General features: G+C 41.0%; 3 protein-coding genes across 6 annotated transcripts in view; 2 read left to right on the forward strand and 1 right to left on the reverse strand.

Moving 5' to 3' along the window:
- The window catches only part of LOC138764133 (peroxisomal acyl-coenzyme A oxidase 2-like), a 55,692-nt gene extending 54,640 nt beyond the window's left edge, over nucleotides 1-1,052 (forward strand). Inside the window, exon 14 of the mRNA XM_069939578.1 lies at nucleotides 799-1,052. Within this exon, the coding sequence (XP_069795679.1) occupies nucleotides 799-861 (63 nt within the window). The 3' untranslated portion in view covers nucleotides 862-1,052. The remainder of the gene's footprint in view (nucleotides 1-798) is intronic.
- A 1,680-nt stretch (nucleotides 1,053-2,732) lies between these two features.
- On the reverse strand, nucleotides 2,733-7,641 carry LOC138764135 (BTB/POZ domain-containing protein KCTD6). 4 transcript variants are annotated; one of them, XM_069939583.1, is made up of 3 exons: nucleotides 7,539-7,641; nucleotides 5,267-5,387; nucleotides 2,733-3,673 (listed from the first exon to the last, which is right to left on the reverse strand). In XM_069939583.1, exon 3 carries the CDS (start codon nucleotides 3,671-3,673, stop codon nucleotides 2,987-2,989), a length of 687 nt encoding a protein of 228 aa, XP_069795684.1. In that variant the 5' UTR covers nucleotides 5,267-5,387; nucleotides 7,539-7,641; the 3' UTR covers nucleotides 2,733-2,986. The 4 variants fall into 4 exon arrangements, with proteins under 4 accessions (XP_069795684.1, XP_069795686.1, XP_069795685.1 ...); XM_069939585.1 differs by lacking the exon at nucleotides 7,539-7,641 and adding an exon at nucleotides 7,481-7,500; XM_069939584.1 differs by lacking the exon at nucleotides 7,539-7,641 and adding an exon at nucleotides 6,631-6,716.
- A 38-nt stretch (nucleotides 7,642-7,679) lies between these two features.
- Nucleotides 7,680-21,911, forward strand: pdhb (pyruvate dehydrogenase E1 subunit beta). Its single transcript, XM_069939581.1, has 10 exons — nucleotides 7,680-7,800; nucleotides 7,891-7,950; nucleotides 9,375-9,482; nucleotides 9,566-9,628; nucleotides 9,710-9,745; nucleotides 10,731-11,016; nucleotides 12,844-12,954; nucleotides 16,535-16,626; nucleotides 20,726-20,867; nucleotides 21,024-21,911. Exons 1-10 carry the CDS (start codon nucleotides 7,765-7,767, stop codon nucleotides 21,167-21,169), a joined length of 1,080 nt encoding a protein of 359 aa, XP_069795682.1. The 5' UTR covers nucleotides 7,680-7,764; the 3' UTR covers nucleotides 21,170-21,911.
- Nucleotides 21,912-22,311: the final 400 nt, after the last annotated feature.

A 22,311-nucleotide genomic window follows, 5' to 3' on the forward strand; every position in this document is an offset into this window, starting at 1 on the left:
AACTTTTTGGTACAACTGGGGTGCAATAATTTGCATTCATTACTTAGTTAAAGTTAGTCCGCCATTGAATGTCCTTTGCATTGATGAAGTGTAATTTTTAGTAATCTTCATTGTCCTTCGTGACTGCTTTATTTCTCTCGTTGAGATGCGAATAAATGCAATTTCCAATAGTGAAATGAAATCTTGCACACTCTGATCTGCAAGCTTGGGAACATTTCTTAATTGCATAAGATTAAAATTTCTGAACTGTTCCTGTATATCGAGTACAGGTCCTCCTTCGGTTACAAATGCCAAACTCGCCCTACACAGACGAAGAGACTTTTGAGTTGGTGAAGGTGTTTTCTCCCATGAGAAAATGGAGCATTCTGCACGTCTTCTCTGGTTCACAGCCTAAGCCAGAACCATCAGGGACTGGGTTGAGCTGAGGAGAACTGGGTGCATGGAGCAAATTTAGTTGCTCACTGATTTGGCCAACTGGTGGCTGCTTTCACCATGCTTGCTCGCTTCTTAACATGAGGGGATCTCTCCTTGACTATCCTGTTCGTGTGAATCCTTCTGAATAATCGAAGTGCATTGAACTTTACTACTAGTTCATTATGTTTTCATTAATGCTGGAAATGTTTGCTTTAAAAAATTAAAATTTTGTATCATTTTTGTGGTATTGTTAATCTGGAAGATGTTCAGCAATAATAAACTGATGAATACCATCAGAATAGTTTAATTTGTTTAAAAATTTGTATCTAAAAGATGATGAATATAATTTGAGGTAGATAATTTACTGGGTTTTTATTTCCACAGGTGAATCTTGCATACGAGAAATACCTGAAGCCTCACTTTCAGTCAGCGCAGTCCAAGCTGTAATGCATTACTTTGGATTTGTTTTTACTGACTAAAGCTTAACAGCATAGACATAAGAAACAAGTTGCTTATGTTAACTGCCAAATTAATTTAGTGAAAAGTTTAATTGAATTAACAATTTGTACTTATTTTCTTTGAAGTTCAACATTTAGTATACCATGTTTTCAATAAACTGCTCAAGGATTTTAAAATTATGCCTCTGTTTCAAGATGATGTAAAATACCTGAATATTTTGCTGAATGCAGCTTTTTCATTGTTTTATAAATTTAATGTTTTAAAGTTAATTTCCAGAAAAATAATTGGATATTAATTGTTAACTTATCCCTCTTCTCCTGCAATTATGCTGATGAGGGGAGGTCTATTGAATTTATTGATTTGAGATGAAATTCTAAAATGCTTAAAGATGTCCAGATCAAAAAAACCCTGGCAATATTTTCAAGAAGCTGACTGCCAGTGTATTAAATCAATACTAACAGATCTCTATTGAACTTCTACAGAAATCATTTGACAATTTTTAGTTATGTTTCAATGTAAATCGTTCTTTAGATCAGTCTGTATCATTTAAGTATATGAAATGTTTATTTGGCATCTTCAGTAAAACTGTTGCAAATTTAATTACCAGTATTTACCAGAACATTCAGAAAAAAGTAATGCTAACAGCATGCATTATTGCAAATCTGATGTTTATGCTGTGATTTCAAATTATTAATAAAAATACAGAGTAAATGCTGGAGGAACTCAGCCAGTCTTGCATTGTCAATAGGAGGTAAAATATAGTACAGATGTTTTGGGCACAAGCCCTTCTTCAAGGTAAAATGCAAGCAAAAAAGTCAGGTGTTTCAATAAAGATAGAAAGATTGAAGAAATGGAGGGGCAGGATTCCAGACCAACAAACAAAAGGTGTTAATTGGATACAAAAAGAAAGGTGAGAATTGATTTTAGCTCTGTGAAAGTAGACAGGGGAAAGGGGACGAAGGAACAAAGATGGGGGGGGGGGTGGTGTAAATGGAATCCAGAGAAGTCTATGTTAATGCCATCAGGCTGGAGGATGTCCAGATGGAAAATGAGGTGTTCCTCGAATTTGCAGATGGTCTCAGTCTGGCAATGCGAGAGACCATGGACAGTCACGTCAGCAAGGGAATGGGATGTAGAATTGAAATAGGTGGCTACTGGGAGATCCACGCTATTGCAGTGGACAGAACTGAGGTGCTCAACAATCATTCAGATGTAGAGGAGACCACACTCTTCTAATGTCTGATTCAAAAGTCCGATCATTATTGAACTCTATTCAGTCTTCTAGTTTGCCCCAACATCCTAGGTCTTTCCATTGACAATTACTGTTAATCTAGAGTTAGGCCAAGCTTAAATTAATCTTGTTTGGCTATAAATTGCAAGTAGAGTCCAATGACTCACTGAAGCTTAATAAGCCACCAACTTGATTTTTTTTTAATATTACACACAGACACAAACACCTCAAAGCAATCTGGTAAATTCTGCTCTGGAACATCTGTTGCAGACACAAAAAGTCCAAATAACTTTGGAGGAGAAATTTCTGCTTCTTTGAACTGAATACTTCAACAACTTACTGGATTGTTAAAGGCTCAACTGTTTATTGAAAATATAGAACAACTTCCAAATGCCTGTAGAAGTGTAACCACACCTGTAAATTCAAGAGTTTTGCAAAGATCATGTTAGACAATATGAAGTATTTGTATAACCATTCAGAGTAAAACTACTGAAGCATGCTTCCTGCACTGAATCAGCCACAACTCTATTAGCAAACATATTCAATGGCATCCACACTTCACAGACGAACTTAAAACAGTCAGGTTTATAGATCCAAAATCACAATTATAATACAGCTGAGAGACAACTTTTAATAAACTATTTATTTCACATACATAAGGAACAAGTGCTGTTTTAAAAAGTTAATGAAAATTTCAATATTAAAGGGAATATACATCTTACAACACTTTATTCAAGAGCATTTGGTTACAGAATGCATAGGATTATGGTTTTGACAAAACAATGAGTTGCAGAACATGATTACATTGGAAGTCAAAAATTCTTTGTATACAGTGATCCAGTACAGTTCATTGTGTAATTAACATCGGTATTGCACGAACATTCATTCATCAGTTTTCCGGGCCAGTCGACAAAAAGTCCAGTTGTGTTCCACGGTGTTTTCATTTGCTCGCTCGCTCATGTGATGCACCCTCGTCATTCTAATAGTAAAGCCCTGCTTTGCGATGTATTCCATCAGATATACACGAAGAGAAACCTCTTGGTGATAGTCACAGGGTCCAAATGTGAACGACACCTGAAAGTCTCTCGTATCCATCATGTGTTTGTTCCATTTTGTGAAATAGTTTGAGATGCCCTCCAACAGCGCATACACTTTTGTTGTGATCGTCAGTTGCGTTATTATCACCGCAACTGGATTGGAATATTTGGAAAGTTTGCGTGTGCTAGAGAGTTCCACCACCTCTTCAAAGGTATCTAATGAATAAAGGGGCTTGGGGTCATTCAGACAGTGAATCAAAGGTTCTATCTGATAAAAATCAGCCTCCTTTCTCAAAAGATCAATTTCTTTAAAACCATGAGGTAGTATTAAATCTGCTGTCCTTAAAAAATTCAAGATGTATCTGAAGAGTGGCCCATCTCTATCAATGAAATAATTTCCTTGGGAGTCTTTAGCAGTGGGGAAATCTCCCCTGAACATTACACCTAACATGGAATCTGGGTACCTTGTTAGTGTGGAAATTGATGTTGAATACAAATGTCCTCCAACATTAAGAGTGACTGGGTCACCCATCTGAAAAGGAACAAAAAAAAATCAACAGTAAAACATCGTAGAAGTAAAGAATTGTTAGAGCCTGAAAGGACGTCATTCAGTTTGTGAAATATATACATAATAACCAACTAATTTGCCCTCCACACTCTCCTTGTACTTCTTTCCCTATGGAGACATAATTGGCTCTCCTTTGAACCCATTTGTCTGATATTGAGTTTTTAAAAAATCATCTTATTGGTGATTCCATAATACTTTTGTCTGAACTAGATACAAAAATAGGTAAACATTTCATCCACAATTGATTGTGATCTTATATAAATCTTAAAAGACAAAAAGAAAAGAAGTATTCAAGCCACAGGGTGTTCAGGGAACAGGCTGGTTCGGCCCACCAGTCCGTGCTGCCCAATTCACACCCAATGAAGCAGCACCGCCGGTGCGGCCCCGAATTTCACCAAACGTGTGTGGGGGGGGGGGGGTTATTTGACCCCAGACTCCCGCGGAGGACGCAGCGCCCTGCAGCAGCAGGAAAGGCAATGAAGAAAACACATTCTATTAAAGTTGGGGACCCGCTTCTTCATCTTTAAAGGTCAGGGACGGGAGAAGAGAGGTGGATTGAGCAGCCAGACGAATGAAAAGCAACGTCAGATACCAAAGTAATGGATCAAAATAAGAAACTTCCCTGCGCTCCGCTCAAGATTTGCTGCTGACAATGCAGGGAGGACAAGTCAAAGCCACGAATGTCCCCTTCGCCGGGGTTTGGACACGGGCAGGCTCGGCTCCTCCCGTTCGGATCTCCGCCGGGGTCAGCCCGACCACACTGACCCAGTCCTCTCGGATCGCCACGCAGCAGCCCCGGCGCCCGCCGTCATCTCACTCCAACCCTCCCCGGAGCCGTCACTCACCATCTGGCCCCAGTCTCCATTGTCCATCCGACTGCGCGGGCTCTCAACGCTCCCCCCCCCCCCCCCCCCCCTGCCCACGGGGCGCAGATTTGCCTCCGAGCTGGAGCGATCCCGACAGACGCGCCCCAATTCGGCCCCCGCGATTGCGACTCAGCCGCACATGCGCATGGGGCACAGCTGGCCAAATCGTGGAGCAGCTTTGACCCGCTCGACGGGGCGCCGCCATCTTTTATAAAGGCAGAGAATTTTTTTTTCCTGGGAGGTCATCCACGAGCGAAGGAAATTTCTCTCACCATACACGGTGTAGGAGTCTTTCTTGGAGGATAGGAAATAGAGGGCGGTCGTGGAGGCTTGTGACTCAGATTGGGCGCTTGTGACCAGTGTTGTGCCACACAAATAAGTGCTGAATCCACTGTTGTTTGTCATCTATAGTAACAACTTGAATGACAATGTACTATAGTTAGTAAGTTTGTGGGTGACACCAAAGTTGTGAAGATTACAACAGGGAAAGTAGGCCAAGCAATGGCAGCTGAAATTTAACTTGGACAAGTGCAAGGTGTTACTTTGATAGTTTAAGCCAGGGCAGATCTTGCACTGTGAATGGTAGAGCCCGGCAGGTGTTGCAGATAAGACTGGGTGGTCGAGGCACATAGTTTCATGAAATTGGCAATGCAGGTAGACAGGGTGATGTACAAGGGCTTTGCACACTTACCTTGATCGGTCAGGGCATTGAATACAAGAACAGGGATGCCATGTTACACTTGAAACATTTCAAATGTTGAAACGCAGGGACAGAGCGGATGTAGGAAGGTTGTTTCCCATGGTCGGAGAATCTAGGATAAGATGGCACAAGTTAAGGATTGAAAGGCATCCTGATGATTATATCTTGGTGCACATGTCAAAAAATAAATAACAAACAATAAATAAAGTTTCAACCCAAAACACTGTCTCCGTTTCCCTCCACAGATGCTGGATGACCTGCTCTAGCTATTTTTTTGCACTTTTATGTATTCCATTTTCCCGTATGATCCATGATAACATTCCAGTAACTTCTTGAACTAGTTGAGCTCCCACGTATTACCATTTTGCAATTCTCTGCATGTCAGAGCTCAGCAAACCTCCCATTATCTAAGAAAATATGACTATAATTTACTGCCAAAATGAACAATTTCACATTTTTCCCACATTATTCTCACTTTCACTGTTTCCCATTTTGATGGTGGCTCCTTATCAAACTCCTCTGATAATCTAACTGCAATCATCATTTCAAAGAATTCCAAGAAATTGCCTTTCACCAAACCATGCTAACTTTGTCCAGAGGTGATAGTAAACCAGAACAGTGTAAAAGCAAGAAAGCAGCGTGGCCACAATAATTACAAATGAGTTAAATCAGCAATGTTAGCAAGGCCACCATAACCAGTGACAAATATAATTTCTCTTCTGAATTTGCCAGATTCCACTGATATTTTTTAAGAATCAAAATCTTAGAAAAATGCAGCACAGAAACAGGCTTAGTCCTCTGAGTCCATGTCAAATATCAAGCACAAATTTTGACACTAATTCATCAAGATCTGTCATAAAAACAAGCCCTTCAGACCTACTCAACTATGATGTCGAAACTAATCCTATTTATCTGAGTCTAGTCCACATTCCTCTAATTTTTTCCTATCCATTTACTTGTCCAAATGTAGTTTTAAAGGTTGCAATTGTACCTGTCCCTTTCACTTTCTCTGACAGTTAATTCCATATATTCATCCACCACTGTGTTACATTTTAATCCTTTCACCTTACACCTGGGCCAATCCTACTTTATTCTCCCCACATTCTTTTATCCACAAAGTTAGGGCAACTAACCTACCTGCAATGAACCTACCTACCTTCTCCACAAGGTATTTGATAATAGTTTCTAACATTTTCCTTGTGACATAGTTAAGCTAACTGTTCTTCTTTGAACCAAAAATATATTTTATTCACAATAAATTGTTTACAATAGGAAAACTGTTCAAAGTCTCTTCCTATCCTTAGTTTCTTATCCATATTGTACATTGTTGCATTTATTTCTAATTACACCATTACCATCATCTTGCTCTTACTCCCCCCTCTGTTTCTTCTGACGGGCTTCCTCTTGGTCTCAGCCAGCAGTATTCCCTCACCGACATTTCCATGTGCTGCAAGACCAACAGGATTCGGGTCGACCAAAGGGCGTTTTCACCAAGTTGATGATCTTCCAGCAATTCAGGAATGTCTGGCTCTGTGTGCGCCCCCAGGAGCAGCAGAGTCCTTAGTCATGCTGCTGCTGGGGATGAACTCTGATAAGGACCCTTGCATCTTCTCCACACGCTCTGAGCAAATCTGCATTTCTAAAGAGGAAGGTGACTGTCTCCACTCCACTGCAGCCATCTCGGGGACAACATGCGTGATTGTTACCAACAGCCGCCCAATTTACACCCCATTCACCTCCACTCCTGGAGAAAACCCACGCAGACATGGGGAGAACGTACAAACTACTTGCAGACAGCGCGGGACTCGAACCCGGTTGTAGAGACAGACAGGATCTCATTGGGAGGACTCCTCTCGCCGCCAGACAAGGCATTCTGCCGGATGATATGCTCAGGGAAGCCCCCCTGGCCCCTGGCCCCTGGCCCCTGGCCCCTGGCCCCTGGCCCCTGGCCCCTGGCCCCTGGCCCCTGGCCCCTGGCCCCTGGCCCCTGGCCCCTGGCCCCTGGCCCCTGGCCCCTGGCCCCTGGCCCCTGGCCCCTGGCCCCTGGCCCCTGGCCCCTGGCCCCTGGCCCCTGGCCCCTGGCCCCTGGCCCCTGGCCCCTGGCCCCTGGCCCCTGGCGTCCTCGTCACTCAGCGTCTCCGGGCCGTTCTACGCTGACCACTGCCTGATGGCCTTGTGGAGGTCTGAGAAAACCTTGCAGCTGACCGGGGCAAAGGGGCCAGGCTCATCCTTGGCAGCAGGGCCACACGAAAGTCTGCCACACCTGGGACAGGTAGAACCTCAGTGCAAGGCGCTGTCCGGCCGCCGGCCTCACGGGGCATAAAGGTGACGTCATGAGCGGCTTCCACCACGAGTGTACGCGCCCCGCTATTGGCCAAAGCTGTCGGAGTCAGGGTCGTGGCCGCTGATTGGCTGATATCGGCGTGCGGGCTTTCTCCTTGAGATTGTCAGCGGCAGGCCTTCCACCCTTGAACAGGACCATTCGCGGAATGGCGGCGCTGAGGGCTCTGTTTCGCGGTGGAAAGGTGTGATGCAGGTTCTTTGTGGCCGTGGAGTGTCAGCGGTGTGTAGGTTGATGGCTGCGCAGTAACTCTGACCTATGGTTGATCACACAGAGTATCCCGGGCCTGCGGACACGGAGACAGTTTCACCTGACGGCGCCCGCCACTGCTCAGGTACACTGGGGCTGGGGGGGGGGGACTGGGGAGTGGGGCTGGGTGGGGGACTGGGGAGTGGGGGCGGCGGGGGAGCTGGGGAGTGGGGGCGGCGGGGGGGCTGGGGAATGAGTGGGAAGTGAGGCTCATCTATGAAAGCTTTTTTATATAAAGTGTTCTTGGGTATAGGGGAAAATAGCTGCATTTGCATCTTCCATCCAGGTGCAAACTTGTAGAGGCACCAGAGACTGCAGAAGGGCAGACAGTCCCTCTCCATGCATGGTGTCCGGCCCGCTGAGTTCTTCCAGATGCTTGGGGGCAGGGGTTTGTTCGTAAACCTGTGGCCGATTTAGGTCTGATAGTAATGAGAGGAGTTCACCTCTACCGTCTGGGAGGAGAAATGCAAGAAACTCCATCAAAGACATATGCAAGAGGTGGTGTCTTAAGAAAACAGTCTCTATCTCGTGGGTGGCCAAACTTGCTTAATATATACAGTAAGCTTCAGATGTTTACAACTAGAGGTTGATATTACTTCTGTCTGGTTGGAGATGGCTGAGATAGACTAGGAAGTGGTGTTCCTCCAATTTATCTGTGCACTATCTATGCTGATAGATTGTATAAATCCCCTAAAGGTCACCCCTGTGTCTTCTACATTAAATTGAGAATTAATCTATCTTTTCCAATCTCTCCTTACACACTGCCCTCCATTCCAGACAAAGACGTGGTCACTACACTCTCTATTGCTACTACATTCTTCCTGTGGTGTGGTGACTAGAACTATACATGATACCAATGTTTTGTTCAGTTGCAATTATTTACTGTTGGGCACAAGCGAGAATCTCCATAGAACCCCATAAAATTCTAATGGAACTCAGACTGGATCAGGAAGGATGATCTTGACTGGAGAAGCCTGAATCAGGGGCTACAGCTTTGGGATGTGCCATATGGCTCTGAGGTCAGGAAAACTTTTTCACACAGGTGATAAACCTGTATCACAGAAGGGAGTGGAGGAATCTAGGTCAGTGAGTTTTGGAGCAAACCTGTCGACTGCTGGTCCCGTTTTTTGCTCTGTAACATGAACATGTGATAATAACCTGATCTGCTTTGATATTGTGGATAAATATTGATCAGAACACAAACCAACTTCCCTGCTCTAGAATAGTGCCATGGATCTTGTCTGGCATCCTGAAAGCAAGACTTTGTTGTCTTAACTGAAAGATTGTATCTGAAAGAGTATAGTATTCCTCAGGACTGCATACATCTGATGAAGTATCTTTGGGTTGCTGTTCGGTGCATTCATGTCGTAATGCATGAATGGGTTGCTGTTCGGTGCATTCATGTCGTAATGCATGAATGGGTTGCTGTTCGGTGCATTCATGTTGTAGATTAAACATTTGTTCAACAAGGTTCAGTGATTCTTTTTAAAAACGTTTTTTCCTCTCTAGTTGACTGTTCGCGATGCTCTGACCCAGGCCTTAGATGAAGAAATTGAGAGAGATGAAACTGTTTTTCTTTTGGGAGAAGAGGTAGCACAATATGATGGTGCTTACAAGGTGAAGTATTGCTAATGTTTAAATTTTTATGTATTGTAAGTCCTGAATGAAGCTATAACTAATTGGTGATTGCATTATTACAGGTAAGTCGTGGATTGTGGAAGAAGTGGGGAGATAAGCGAATCATAGACACTCCAATCTCAGAGGTATGTTTCACTCTAAGAGTATTTAATGTTAAATTTTCATTTAATTACATGGGATACTAAAGTTGCTGAACCTTTTTTCAGATGGGCTTTGCAGGAATTGCAGTTGGTGCTGCCATGGTATGTGACTTCATTATTTTGTATGTAACTTGCATCAGATGCATATAATTATATAACTACAAACATCTTGTGAGAAAGCAGCACATGATTGTTAAAAGTTGCTTAGATTGTCGCAGTCCATGGTGATCCATTCGTGCTTCGTGTTGATCTCAAAGCCCAGTTAAAACTAGCTCGTTTGCACAGTTCATTTGGAGTTGGCTGGAGAAAAGTAGCCAGATCTCGGAGATACAGCTCACGTAGGTCTTCTACACTTGGGCCTCATCGTGGTTTGGGATGAGTAAGGTTGAGTGGACAGAATGATCTCACAAAATCCCTGAAAGATGCTTTCACGGCCAGCTTAAGCAAGACTTGTGCTTGTTTGACAGCTTAAAAACTTGAATCTTTCTGACACTGGAAATGTTCTTAATACGAAAAATTAAAATGTGAGAACTAATATGCTTAAATACTGAACTCAAGTATTTAAGGAGGACACTATTGCTTGTTTTAATCCTTCAGTGGTTCTCCTAAAATCAATGGAGGCCTTCTGTCTATGGTATCAGTTGTTTAGGCTAGGGAGTTACAGAACATTTTTGCTTTGCTGTTCAACTCAAGATGTGTAATTCCAGCCATCTGCATATTTGGTTTTGAGTACATGTGGAAATTCAAGCTTGTTGCACATGGACCCAACGGTTCTCGATAGAATCTGGCCCATTGGATAGAACTACAAGTGCCTTCATTTAAAAAAAAAGCATTGTTTTTCATCACTACGGATATGCTTCAGCTCTTATCCTTGCAACACTGAAGTTGAAACTTAATTATTCCAAAGAACAGACTAATGTACCTCAAACAAAATATTGCAATGAATTTGATGTATAAAATCATTATGTATATTAGAATACAAATTAAAAATTCATATCAGTTTTTGTGTAAATGTTGTGCATGTTAATGTGTTTTGTTATACATGTCCTTGGGAAATGCAGTCATTTAATGTTTACTATCTCCTCAGGGTGGCTTGAGGCCCATCTGTGAATTCATGACCTTCAACTTCTCAATGCAAGCAATTGACCAAGTTATCAATTCTGCGGCCAAAACATACTACATGTCTGGAGGTTTTGTGCCTGTTCCTGTTGTCTTCAGAGGTCCAAATGGTTCTTCAGCTGGAGTGGCAGCTCAGCATTCACAGTGCTTTGCAGCATGGTACAGCCACTGTCCTGGATTGAAAGTGGTTAGTCCTTGGAGTGCTGAAGATGCAAAGGGCTTGTTGAAATCTGCCATTCGAGATGATAATCCTGGTTAGTTTTTTAAAATTTCAAAATTCCTGCTTATGAGCCTGTGCTGCCCAAGTATACCCAATCGACCTACAACCCCTGTACATTTTGAAGAGTGGGGGGGGAGGGGAAATGGGATCACCCAAAGAAACCCCATGTAGACACAGAGAACGTACAAACACCTTACAGATTGTGCCCAATTCAAACTGGATTCTGCCGTTGTAAGTGTTGTGCACAACTCCTACACTAACCCTGTCGTCCTTCCAAATATTTTTTTGAGAAGGTGGTAGATAACTTGTGCTATTAATTCACTGAGAGCAATTCAAATGAAAGAATCAATTAGAAATGCTATTCTGTCCCTCTGAGTAAAATATGTTTTTAATGTAATTAAAATATGTTTTTACATTATTTCTTTTAATGTAAAAGAAATATCAGATGCTGATTTTTCAAAAACTAAAAGGGAATGTTTGGGATGAAACTTTCACAGAGTTGTGTTAAGTAGGTTAGATAAACATTGAGCAACAAATTACCAGGTCAGATCAGGAACTTCAATATCTTGAGCCTTGAATTGTGACTTTCTTGCTCTTTAATTGTAATTATTGGAGATTTTCTGAATAGTGTGGTGGAGAAAGAGCAATTTGAATCTTTGTTTTGAAAATTTTATTTATGAGTATCTTTCATACATTTCAAATTAACTTACATAACATTACACAATAGATACTAGATAATTTTCAATTTTCACCTCCCACCATCCCTAACCCATACAGATAGAAAAAGAAGATAGGAAAAAAAGAACACATTCATTGTAATAATTATAACCACATTAATAATACCATAATAGATTTCTTGATGAAAGTACCTTATTTTCAGGGGGGGTGGTTAGAAGGTCTGGATTAGTCTATATTCATAAATCTCATATAAGGCTCCCATATTTGACAAAATTTATCATAATCATCTCTCATTACAAGTAATTTTTTTAATGGGAGACAATATTTTATTTCATTTAACCATTCTTCTATTTTAACATTATTTTCCAATTTCCATGTTTTAGCTACACACTTTCTCGCTATTGCTAGATTCAAAAATCTATTTTTGTATATCTAATTTCAACTTCATGTCTTCATATATATTACTCAGGTTAATGTGGATAAAAGTGAAATGATGCTGATGGTTAATGCAGATTATACACAATGTAAAAAGTTAGTAAAATTTAAATGGCAAAGTGAGATGGTTAAATATTTGGGGATAATATAGTAAGTAATCAATTGAATAATTTGTATAAATTTAATTATTTACCACTTTTAAAAAGATTGGAGGAAGATTTTAAAAGATGGAAGGAATTACCAATAATGTTAATAGGACAGGTGAATTGTGTTAAAATTACTATATTTCCTAGAATTCAATACTTATTTTAAACATTACCAATTCAGGTGCCTGAAATTTTTTTGAGATGATTAAGTAAGAATATTGTGGAGTTTTTAATGGAAAGGAAAATTGGCAAGGATAAGTATGGAAAAGTTGTCATGGAAAAAAGATCAAGGAGGTTTAAGATTACCAAATTTTAAAAGTTATAAAGTATCTCAATTGAGATTTTTGTTTTCTTGGTATCAAAGGGAAGAAAAAGCATCTTGGGTAGATATTGAGATGAATTTTAATCTTTCTTGTACTCCAAGAAAGTCTGCATTTATTTTTCATCCACAAAGCCATCCACTTTTGTGAACTGGAACTTTTTGAACTTTTACATCCCTATATCTTTGGCAATGGATGCATATGGCTGTTAACTGTAAAATGTTGAAAACCACATCTTGCACATGTCCTCGTAAGATATGTTGACTATTTGTTATCTTCCAGTTGTGTTTCTGGAAAATGAACTGATGTACGGTGTGCCCTTCGAAGTATCTGAGGAAACCCAGTCGAAAGACTTCGTTATTCCAATAGGAAAAGCCAAAATAGAAAAAACAGGTAAGTAAAAGTATAGTCAGAACATCTTAACAACAATTTTGATATCTTTTGTTTGCTTTTTCAAGACTGGTTCTATAACCTGATGATTGTTTCTGTTCTCGGCAGAATAAAACATTACCTGTTCATCACTTTGCTGGATGATTTCTAAATGTTTTTGATGGAACTTGTAACTTGCCTTAAGTAACACACAAAGTGTTGGAGGAATTCAGTGGGTCAGGCAGCATCAGTGAAAAGCAAGAGATAATTGATATTTCTGGCTGAAAAACTCCTCATTGGGTATAGGAAGAACTGGATGGACTCCCAAATAAGGGGGTAGGACAGGGAGGAGCAGCAGCTGGAAAGTGAAGGGTGGATGTAGGTGGGAGGGGAAAGAAATAAAGGAGCCAAGAGGTTAATGGGAGGAAGCAAAGGATCAGAGAGTGAAGAAAGCCTCGCTGATAAGAGAAATTAAAGGAAAAGTTTAGGGAACTGGCAGAAGGAAGGTGTGGGTGAAGTAGGGAAGGTGGAGGAGAGGAAAAAAGAAAGTAAATTGGCCTCAGACAAGGGAAAGTATGGGGGTGTGGCCTCAACCTGGTGATACATTAGTCCATTGACAGAGAATTTCTATCATCTACAACAAGGTCTTGCCTCTTGCCCAGCTTCTCCTCATTTCTCTGGCCCCATTATCCTTGTCTTTTCCTTCTCTCCCCACCATCCCTACCTGCCTGCCACCTACCTATCAATGTATCTTTCTCACCCCTCCTTCCCCATCATCTCTTGGTTCCTTTTCATTTTCCTCTTATTTGTATTCATCTATCACATGCCAGTGGGTGCTCCTTCCCCTTCCAGTACTGCCCCACCCTTTCATTCAATGTCGATTTGGTTCTTGCTAGTCCCGTTGGAAGGAATTTTGGCACAAAACATCTTGCTTTCAATGAATGATGAATGATCTGCTGAGTTCCTCCATACTTTGTGATGCTCCAGTCTTCCAGCATCTGCAGACTTTTTGGGCCCTTTCAGGTGGCCTGAACACCCCCTTGTAAAGCTGCATAATCGCCCGCCCCGCTGCCTGGCAGCCCACCTTTGCGGCTCAAAACAGCATGGCGGTCTTCCCTAGCCATAATACCCCATGCATCTGGAACTGTTGTGGGAAGCACAGAGCAGTTCCACCTGTGTGGGGGATTAGAGGTAGGAAAGATGGCCATTGCTATGCCACCTTTTTATGACAGGTGGCGCTGTGGCATCCATTGCCTTTCCTCCATCAGATCCAGAGGCACTAACTACCAGACGCTTCTGGATTTGAATAGGCTCTTTCAGGTGGACCAGTTAACTCTGCAGCAGTTTTTTAGGGCAGTCACCTTAAAGATGCATTCACAGTTTTAAATCCGCTCCTGTTACCAGCCTCAAGGCGGAGGGTCCATCTGAAAGCGCCTCTTGTTTACCTCTTGCCTTGAGTTATTATTTTTCCACTAACATTCTTCCTAACTTGTGCTTGGTATCTGCTTATATTCTTGTTTAAAATTATGTTCCTGCAATGTACAAGAATTAAAACTTGATGAACTATCTTTGAATCTGATATTGCATTTTTGCAACGTATGTGGTGAGATGCAATCGGCAATATTGCAAATATCTGCTTCAGATATGCATTTCATGGAGGGCCTAATTGAATCTGCTTCATGTCTATAACTGTCAATTGATCCTCTACATTTGTTCTTGTCATGCACACCTATGCTGTTTACTATAACCAGACTAAAAAAAAAGGCAGTTGGATAGCTAGAAGCAAGGTCATGGGGAAATTTGAGGTTTGTAAATGGAAATGTTGATATACATATCCACCTGGATGGCACGGGCTTCATATTGGATGTCCAAGTTGTGTTCTTGTAACAGTATGGGACTGAGTGATTCTAAATTCATGGATGTTCCCAGATGACCAAAGAATCCTCTAAGCAGTCCCGAATACATAAATCACCTAGTCTTATAACTGGAGTATTTTGACCCATTTACTATTGTAATGTACACCAGGAATACTGCATTCACCACCCTTTGTCAATTCATGCAAACGGTGTTTGGAATGAAAGGTAACTCAAATGGTTCAGGATTCTATAGATTTCAAAACTTAAACCACCTAAGTTAATGTTACAGTTTTATAAAAGAAAGGAATAAAAGGCCAATGCATTAATCGAGGGACACGTTAGTAAAGAACATTGATTTAAGTTGTTAAGTTTGTGAAAACATTTTAGATGAATGATTTTGAATCATTAAAACTTTTCAAATGCTAAACTGGGGATTAATGACAAACACTGATTTAGAATGTAGGGAGACATTAGCAAACTTGTGAATAATTAACTTCATTTACGGTGTATTTTGCCAGGAAAATGTCTCATTAAGAAGCAGGGGAAATGAGAAAAGAAACGAGGGTTGCAGGGTCAAATTGCTGATTCTGACTACCCTTCTGTTGGATCTGATGCAGAGCTGCGGATTAGGAGACAAAAGGGATGATATGTTTTCAGTTGATACTGATAGTAAAAATTAAAGATTGAAAGAGAACAGAGAAGATTGACTAGAATATTACTGAGGGTTCAGGAACTGAATTTCACAGAAAGGTTAAATGGGTTAGGGCTTTAATCCCTGGAGCATAGAAGAATGAGGGGAGATTTGATGGAGGTATACAAAATTATGAGGGGTATACATAGAGTAAATGCAAGTAGGCTATTTCCAGTGAGGTTCCAGAGGACATGGGATAAGGGTGAAAGGGGAGTTTTGGGGGAACTTCTTCACTCAGAGAGTAGTGGGTGTGTGGAATGAGCTCCCATCTGAAGTGGTGAATGTGGGCTAAGTTATTTTGCATTTAAGAAAAATTAGCACAGGTACATGGATGGGAGAGGTATGGAGGGTGCTGGACTGGGTACAGGTCAGTGGGACTAGGCAGAATAATAATTTGGCACAGACTAGAAGGCCCAAAGGTATTGTTTTCTGTGCTGTAATATTCTATAGTTTTTATATGATCCTATTAAGTACTTCAGTTTTAATGTCTCTGCGTGTATAAGACATTTAAAAATTAAAAATAATTTGCAGCGTTTATCACTGGCAATAGAAGACACAGCATATTATCTGAAAAGAATTTTGAAGTGATGAACTTGAAATAGTGAATAACACTTGCCCCTTTTTTTTTTCCTTTGACCTTTAAAACTCAGACTGTATTCCTTTATGAAAAAAATTTAGAATGATCATTTCTTTTCGGGGTAGCATCAGAAACATATCATGATCTGGGTACTTTTCTCATGCAATTGGTGTATTAATTTAGCTAAAGCATTTGATTTATGAAGGGCAATATATTGTGGTGGGATGATAAAATTGTGTTGAACACATACAGTCAGTCCACTTGTCATCTTTGCTTTTCTTGTCCTGTAGATGGATGCACAAGATGAATGAGATTAGTTGAGTTAATTTGCTTGGATAAATCTCTGGCTGCTAATCTTATCAGGCTATGCTTTATGTAATTTTGGTTTCAGATTTATTTTCTATCATACTTACTGGATCTGCTTTTAAAACGGGTTAATCTGTGCAGTTCAATTCTAATCAATGTTTGTTTTTCTTGCAGGAACGAATATCACCTTGGTTGCACACTCCAAAAGTGTGGGCAATTGCATGGATGCAGCTGTTGCTCTTGCAAAGGAAGGTATTGATTGTGAGGTAGGTGACTGAAAAAAATATCTCGTTTATGAAAGCTGAAATCAGGTTCAAGTTTATTATCATCCAATTGCACAATTGGAGGGTTGGAGGGTAGCTAATGTTACCCCACTATTTCAAAAGGGGGGTAGAGAAAAAGCGGGGAATTATAGGCCGGTGAGCCTTACATCAGTAGTGGGCAAAATGATGGAATCCATTATTAAGGATGTAATAGCGGAGCATATGACTAGCAGAGAAGGGATCGGACGGAGTCAACATGGATTTACAAAAGGTAAATCGTGCTTGACAAATCTATTGGAATTCTTTGAGATGGTGACAGGTAAAATAGATGGGGGAGAGCCAGTGGATGTGGTGTACCTGGACTTACAAAAGGCCTTCGATAAGGTCCCGCATAAACGACTGGCTTCCAAAATCAAGGCTCATGGGATTGGGGGCAAAGTAATGATGTGGATTGAGAACTGGATGGCAGGTAGAAGGCAGAGAATTGAGATAAATGGCTCGTTTTCTGAGTGGCAGGCGGTGACCAGTGGTGTGCCACAGGGATCTGTACTGGGACCCCAGCTGTTCACAATTTACATTAATGATCTGGATGAGGGGATTGGATGTAATATCTCCAAATTTGCAGATGACACTAAGCTAGGAGGGGTTGTGTGCATGGAAGAGGGGGTCAGGAAGCTCCAGTGTGATTTGGATAAATTGAGGGACTGGGCAGATCCATGGCAAATGCACTACAATGTGGATCAATGTGAGGTTATCCACTTTGGTAATACAAACCGGAGGGCAGATTACTATTTGAATGGCAATAGGTTAAGAGATGGGGAAGTGCAGAGAGACCTAGGGGTACTTGTACATCAGTCTCTGAAGGCGAGCATGCAGGTACAGCAGGCGGTTAAAAAGGCAAATGGTATGTTGGCCTTCATATCAAGAGGGTTTGAGTATAGGTACAAGGATACCTTACTGCAGCTGTACAGGGCCTTGGTGAGACCCCACCTGGAGTATTGTGTGCAGTTTTGGTCACCTTATCTAAGGAAGGATGTTCTTGCAATGGAGGGAGTGCAGAGGCGATTCACCAGGCTGATACCTGGAATGGCAGGAATGACTTATGAAGAAAGATTGCGCAAATTGGGATTGTACGCGCTGGAGTTTAGAAGATTGAGAGGGGATCTCATAGAGACATATAAAATTCTGGCAGGACTGGACAGAGTGGATGCAGATGGGATGTTTCCAATGATGGGAAAATCCAGAACCCGGGGCCATGGTTTGAGGATAATAGGCAAACCATTTAGGACCGAGATGAGGAGGAATTTCTTTCCCCAGAGGGTGGTGAATCTGTGGAATTCATTGCCACAGAGGGCAGTAGAGGCAGGTTCATTAAATATATTTAAGAGGGAATTAGATCTATTGCTTCAGTATAAGGGTATTAAAGGTTACGGAGAGAAGGCGGGGACGGGGTACTGAACTTTAAGATCAGCCATGATCTCGTTGAATGGTGGAGCAGGCTCGAAGGGTCGAATGACCTGCTCCCATCTTCTATGTTTCTATGTTTTATGTTTACAACCCGGCAAAACAGTGTTGTCCAGTCCTCGGTGGAAAACACGCAGGCATACAACCAGAAAAAACACACATGCAAACTGACAATACATAATGTAGGACAAATACGCGTCTACAAAAATAAATGTCCTTTAGTAAATATTAGTGGGAGCAGTTCCTTTGGTCATTCAGCATTCTTACTGCCCACAGGAAGAAGCTGCTCCTCAGCCCGGTGATGCTGGCTGTATTCCAGTATCTCTTTCCCGATAAGAGTAGTTGACAGATATGTGCGGGGAGGTAGGGGTCCTCAATGATTTTACATACCCTCTTCAGACAATGATCACAATAGATCACTTCGATGTGGTGAAGTGGAGACCCCAGTTATCCTCTCTGCCACTTTTGTGGTCCTGTGGATTACCTCCAATCCAATTCTCTACAGCAGCCGTATCACACTGCGATACATCCGGCAAGATGCTTTCAATAGAACTCCGGTAGAAGGTTGATATAATGGTGGCCGGTAGCTTTGCCCACTTCAGTCATCTCTGGAAGTGCGGTCGCTGTTGCATATCTCGATAGGTCACTTGTTAAATAGATCCCCTAAGGAACTTGGTATTTTCTACTCTTTTTCACTTCTGAGTTATTTGATGTGTAGTGGAGGGTAGTCATTCCTAGTCCTCCTGAAGTCCAAGATTATCTGCTTCATTTGTCGACGTTGATACTCGAGTTATACTCGCACCATTTCATGAGATTTTCCACCTTTTCTCTGTAGTACATCTCATTATTGCTGATGAGGCCGACTACTATTGTGCCATCTGCAAACTGGATGACTGTTCGATCTGGATCTGGCAATCCAGTTGTGGGTCAGTGGCATGAACAGGAGAAAGCTGAGCACACAGCCCTGAGGTGCCCCTTTTCACAGCATGATGGTACTCGATGTTCTGCTACTGACTGTGGTCCTTCCGTTAGGAAGTCCAGAATCCAGTTACAGAGAAGGGTGTTGAGTCCCATTGAGGGCAGCTTCTCCGTCTCTTGGAAATGATTGTATTAAACGCCAGGCTGAGGTCAATGAATAGTAGCCAACATGTGAGGCTTTTTCTCCAGGTGGGTCAGGACAGAGTGAAGGTACAGGTGCTCCGCAACTTATGATGGGGTGACGTTCCGGCCAACCCATCGTAAGTCAAAAAAGAATACCACGCCTACCATTTTTATAATTAAATTTTAAATACACTGAAAAAAGAAACATTAATTTTACGCAGCTGAAAGCACACTGGGCAAGAAGAATGTTTGAAGCATTGAATGAATTGCTGGATGATGGGAATGCTAAATTGACAGGGTCATCAATTTCACTCGTTTGCATGATCGCTACAGAGACTGAGCATGGTTGAGTCAGCATCCTGAGAGTGTATGTTGTGCGATACTCTCGCACAATGCCGCCATGGCCCAGCACCTTGAAAGAGTAGTAGATCGCAAGTGCAGGAAAGAAACGGAGTTTGAAATTGAATGTACGGATTTGAACCATTGTAACTTTGAAAAATTGTAAGTTGGACCGTCGTAAGTAGAGGAGCCCCTGAATGGCATCATGATTGGAACAGTTTCTTCTATAGACCAATTAAAATGGGCCCAACATCTCTTGTGGTGGGGGGGGGGGGGGATGTGCTTTGATGCATGCCATCAACAGACGCTTAAAGCATTTCATAATAGTGCAGTTCAGTGCCACGAGGGCTGTTAATGTCGCCCTCTTTGGTACTGGGATGATGGAACAAAAAAATGTTTTAAACATACTATTTTTCATCTTTATACAGCCCCAAATACATGTTAAAGTTCCAGTTCTTTTTAATCGTATCACCACTTCTCTTCAATATCTATATGGTCAGATGATTGCATCCCATAGTAGATGAGCAGAATTTGCTTCCAATTAAATCAAAGGAAAACTGGATATGTAATGTTTATTCAGTCATGCTTTTCTTTCTATAGCTGCTGTCTCCATTTCTCTTTATGGGGACTGTTATTAACCTACATTAAATGTCACATTTGACCGTGAGTTCAGCTTTGGACGACGTGGTGTTTCAATTCTCTACGCTGATCTGGTGCACATCCATGTCGATGTTACCTGCAAAATTATTCCAGTGAATAATTGGTGCATTCATTTTAATTTGATGCATTCTACATGTAGAGGAAGAGATGACAATTATACAAAGATTTCATTGTCATGGTCAAGCAGCCATGTGATTGAGGCATTTGACAAGAGCTGAACAAGCTGATTAATTAAAGACTTTGAGAAATATTTATCTTGAAATTGCGGTTTTAGATCTTGCCTAAAACTGATCCCTTCATTGTTTTCATGTATCTGGCAATAGTTGTTCAGTAGAGCAGCTGTTTCAGAACATTCTTTGCACCACTTCCTCGAGAAACTTGTTGAATCTTGTATATAGCATTCATTCGTGCTTGTCGTTCAATCTTTTCACAAAAGAATGGTCATGTGAAATTGTATATGTGGTGCCATCTATTTGCATTTGCAATTGATGAACCCTTTTCCAGAAATGTCTCAATGAAATGATTTGTACGATTTCAGGTCATTAATATGCGTACTATCAGACCCTTGGACATTGAAACTATCGAAAATAGTGTGGTGAAGACCAATCACTTGATAACAGTTGAGGGTGGTTGGCCACAATTTGGAGTGGGTGCTGAAGTCTGTGCCAGAATCATGGAAGGTAAAGTACTAACAGATATGGAGGATGTGTAATAGTTTCCCGATTTACTGAACATTGAATTAATAAATAATTAAAATGTCTCCAATAAGTTTATAACATGATAATATAGTTATTTGAATTGCAGCTTTGTAATTATAATACAATATTTCATTTTAGGCCCGGCATTTAATTACCTGGACGCCCCAGTTGTGCGAGTTACTGGTGCAGATATCCCTATGCCTTATGCAAAGATCTTGGAAGATAACAGCATACCTCAGATTAAAGATATTATCTTTACAGTCAAGAAGATACTCCATGTGTAATTTAGAGTCTGCTATCTTGATTTATGTAATTTCTTTGGTGTATAATGTAATTTAATAGTGTGTATTATCATCCAGCAATTAGGACAGAATGTACAAAATGTTTGGTGCCAAGAAAAACTGTTGGAAAAGTTTCAGTTTAGAGTGGATTCTAATCTCTTTGTAAGATAAAAGATACAATATCAATGTGAGAGCTTCTGCAAAATGGTCATTTCTTTTTCAGCTTGAAATGCTAACAAAGAGCATTCACTAATATCCAAATTTTTAAGTAGCCCTCAAATATTGGATTATAATGTCAAATTATGAAGGAGAAAGAAAAGTATTATAATTTGCTTCTATTTCTTTTGTAACTAGTATGACCTGCACTGTTGCTTTGTAGAATCTAACAACTAGTAAATTGCAAATCTCTTAATTTTTAAGTAATATTTTACATCTATCTATTAGTAATAGACACAAGCCTTGAAGTTCACATGTAAACTGAATTGATGAAAACAGATGGGTTCATTTAACACTTTCTTGTTACAAAATATTCAATTGGCAGGATCCACTCATTTTTAAAATTGACATTTCTATAATTGGTTTAGTTTATGAAACTGTTACAGCCTGTTTCTTTTGGATATTTATGAATGTGTTTGAGTTGCACAACTATCAATTACATTTCTACTCTTTTATCACTGATTTTTTTTTTAAATGTACATACTGCATGGAAATTGGTTGAATGTAATTAAAAGTTCGAGACGATGAAGGATTTTGATCTAAGACATTCTCCCTTTTTCCACTGGCCTCCCAGTTAATTGGCCGTGCAGTGTCCTGGAATTGGAAGCCATTTGTGCTGTTTCCACTGGGCCACCTTTAACTGGGACACTGACTGCTTTTCCACTGAACACAGCTCATCCATGGGGATAATGGATGAAAGTTTCCTTTTTCCACTGGTTTAATCAGCATGCTGGCACCAGGGCTAGAGGCTGTCAATCTCTGGTGTCAGTTGATGCCAGCATGCTAATTGTTTTCCTTTTGCACTGAACCCTTAACCGGTTATTTCCTGGGACAAGGTGCCTGGTAAAGGGGCATTTATTTCCCTCCAATTCCGCAGTTCCTCCAGCAATCTCTCTCTCTCTTTCTCTCTCTCTCTCTCTCTCTCTCTC

This window comes from Narcine bancroftii, chromosome 5 (genome assembly GCF_036971445.1).
Source record: "Narcine bancroftii isolate sNarBan1 chromosome 5, sNarBan1.hap1, whole genome shotgun sequence".
NCBI lineage: Eukaryota > Metazoa > Chordata > Chondrichthyes > Torpediniformes > Narcinidae > Narcine > Narcine bancroftii.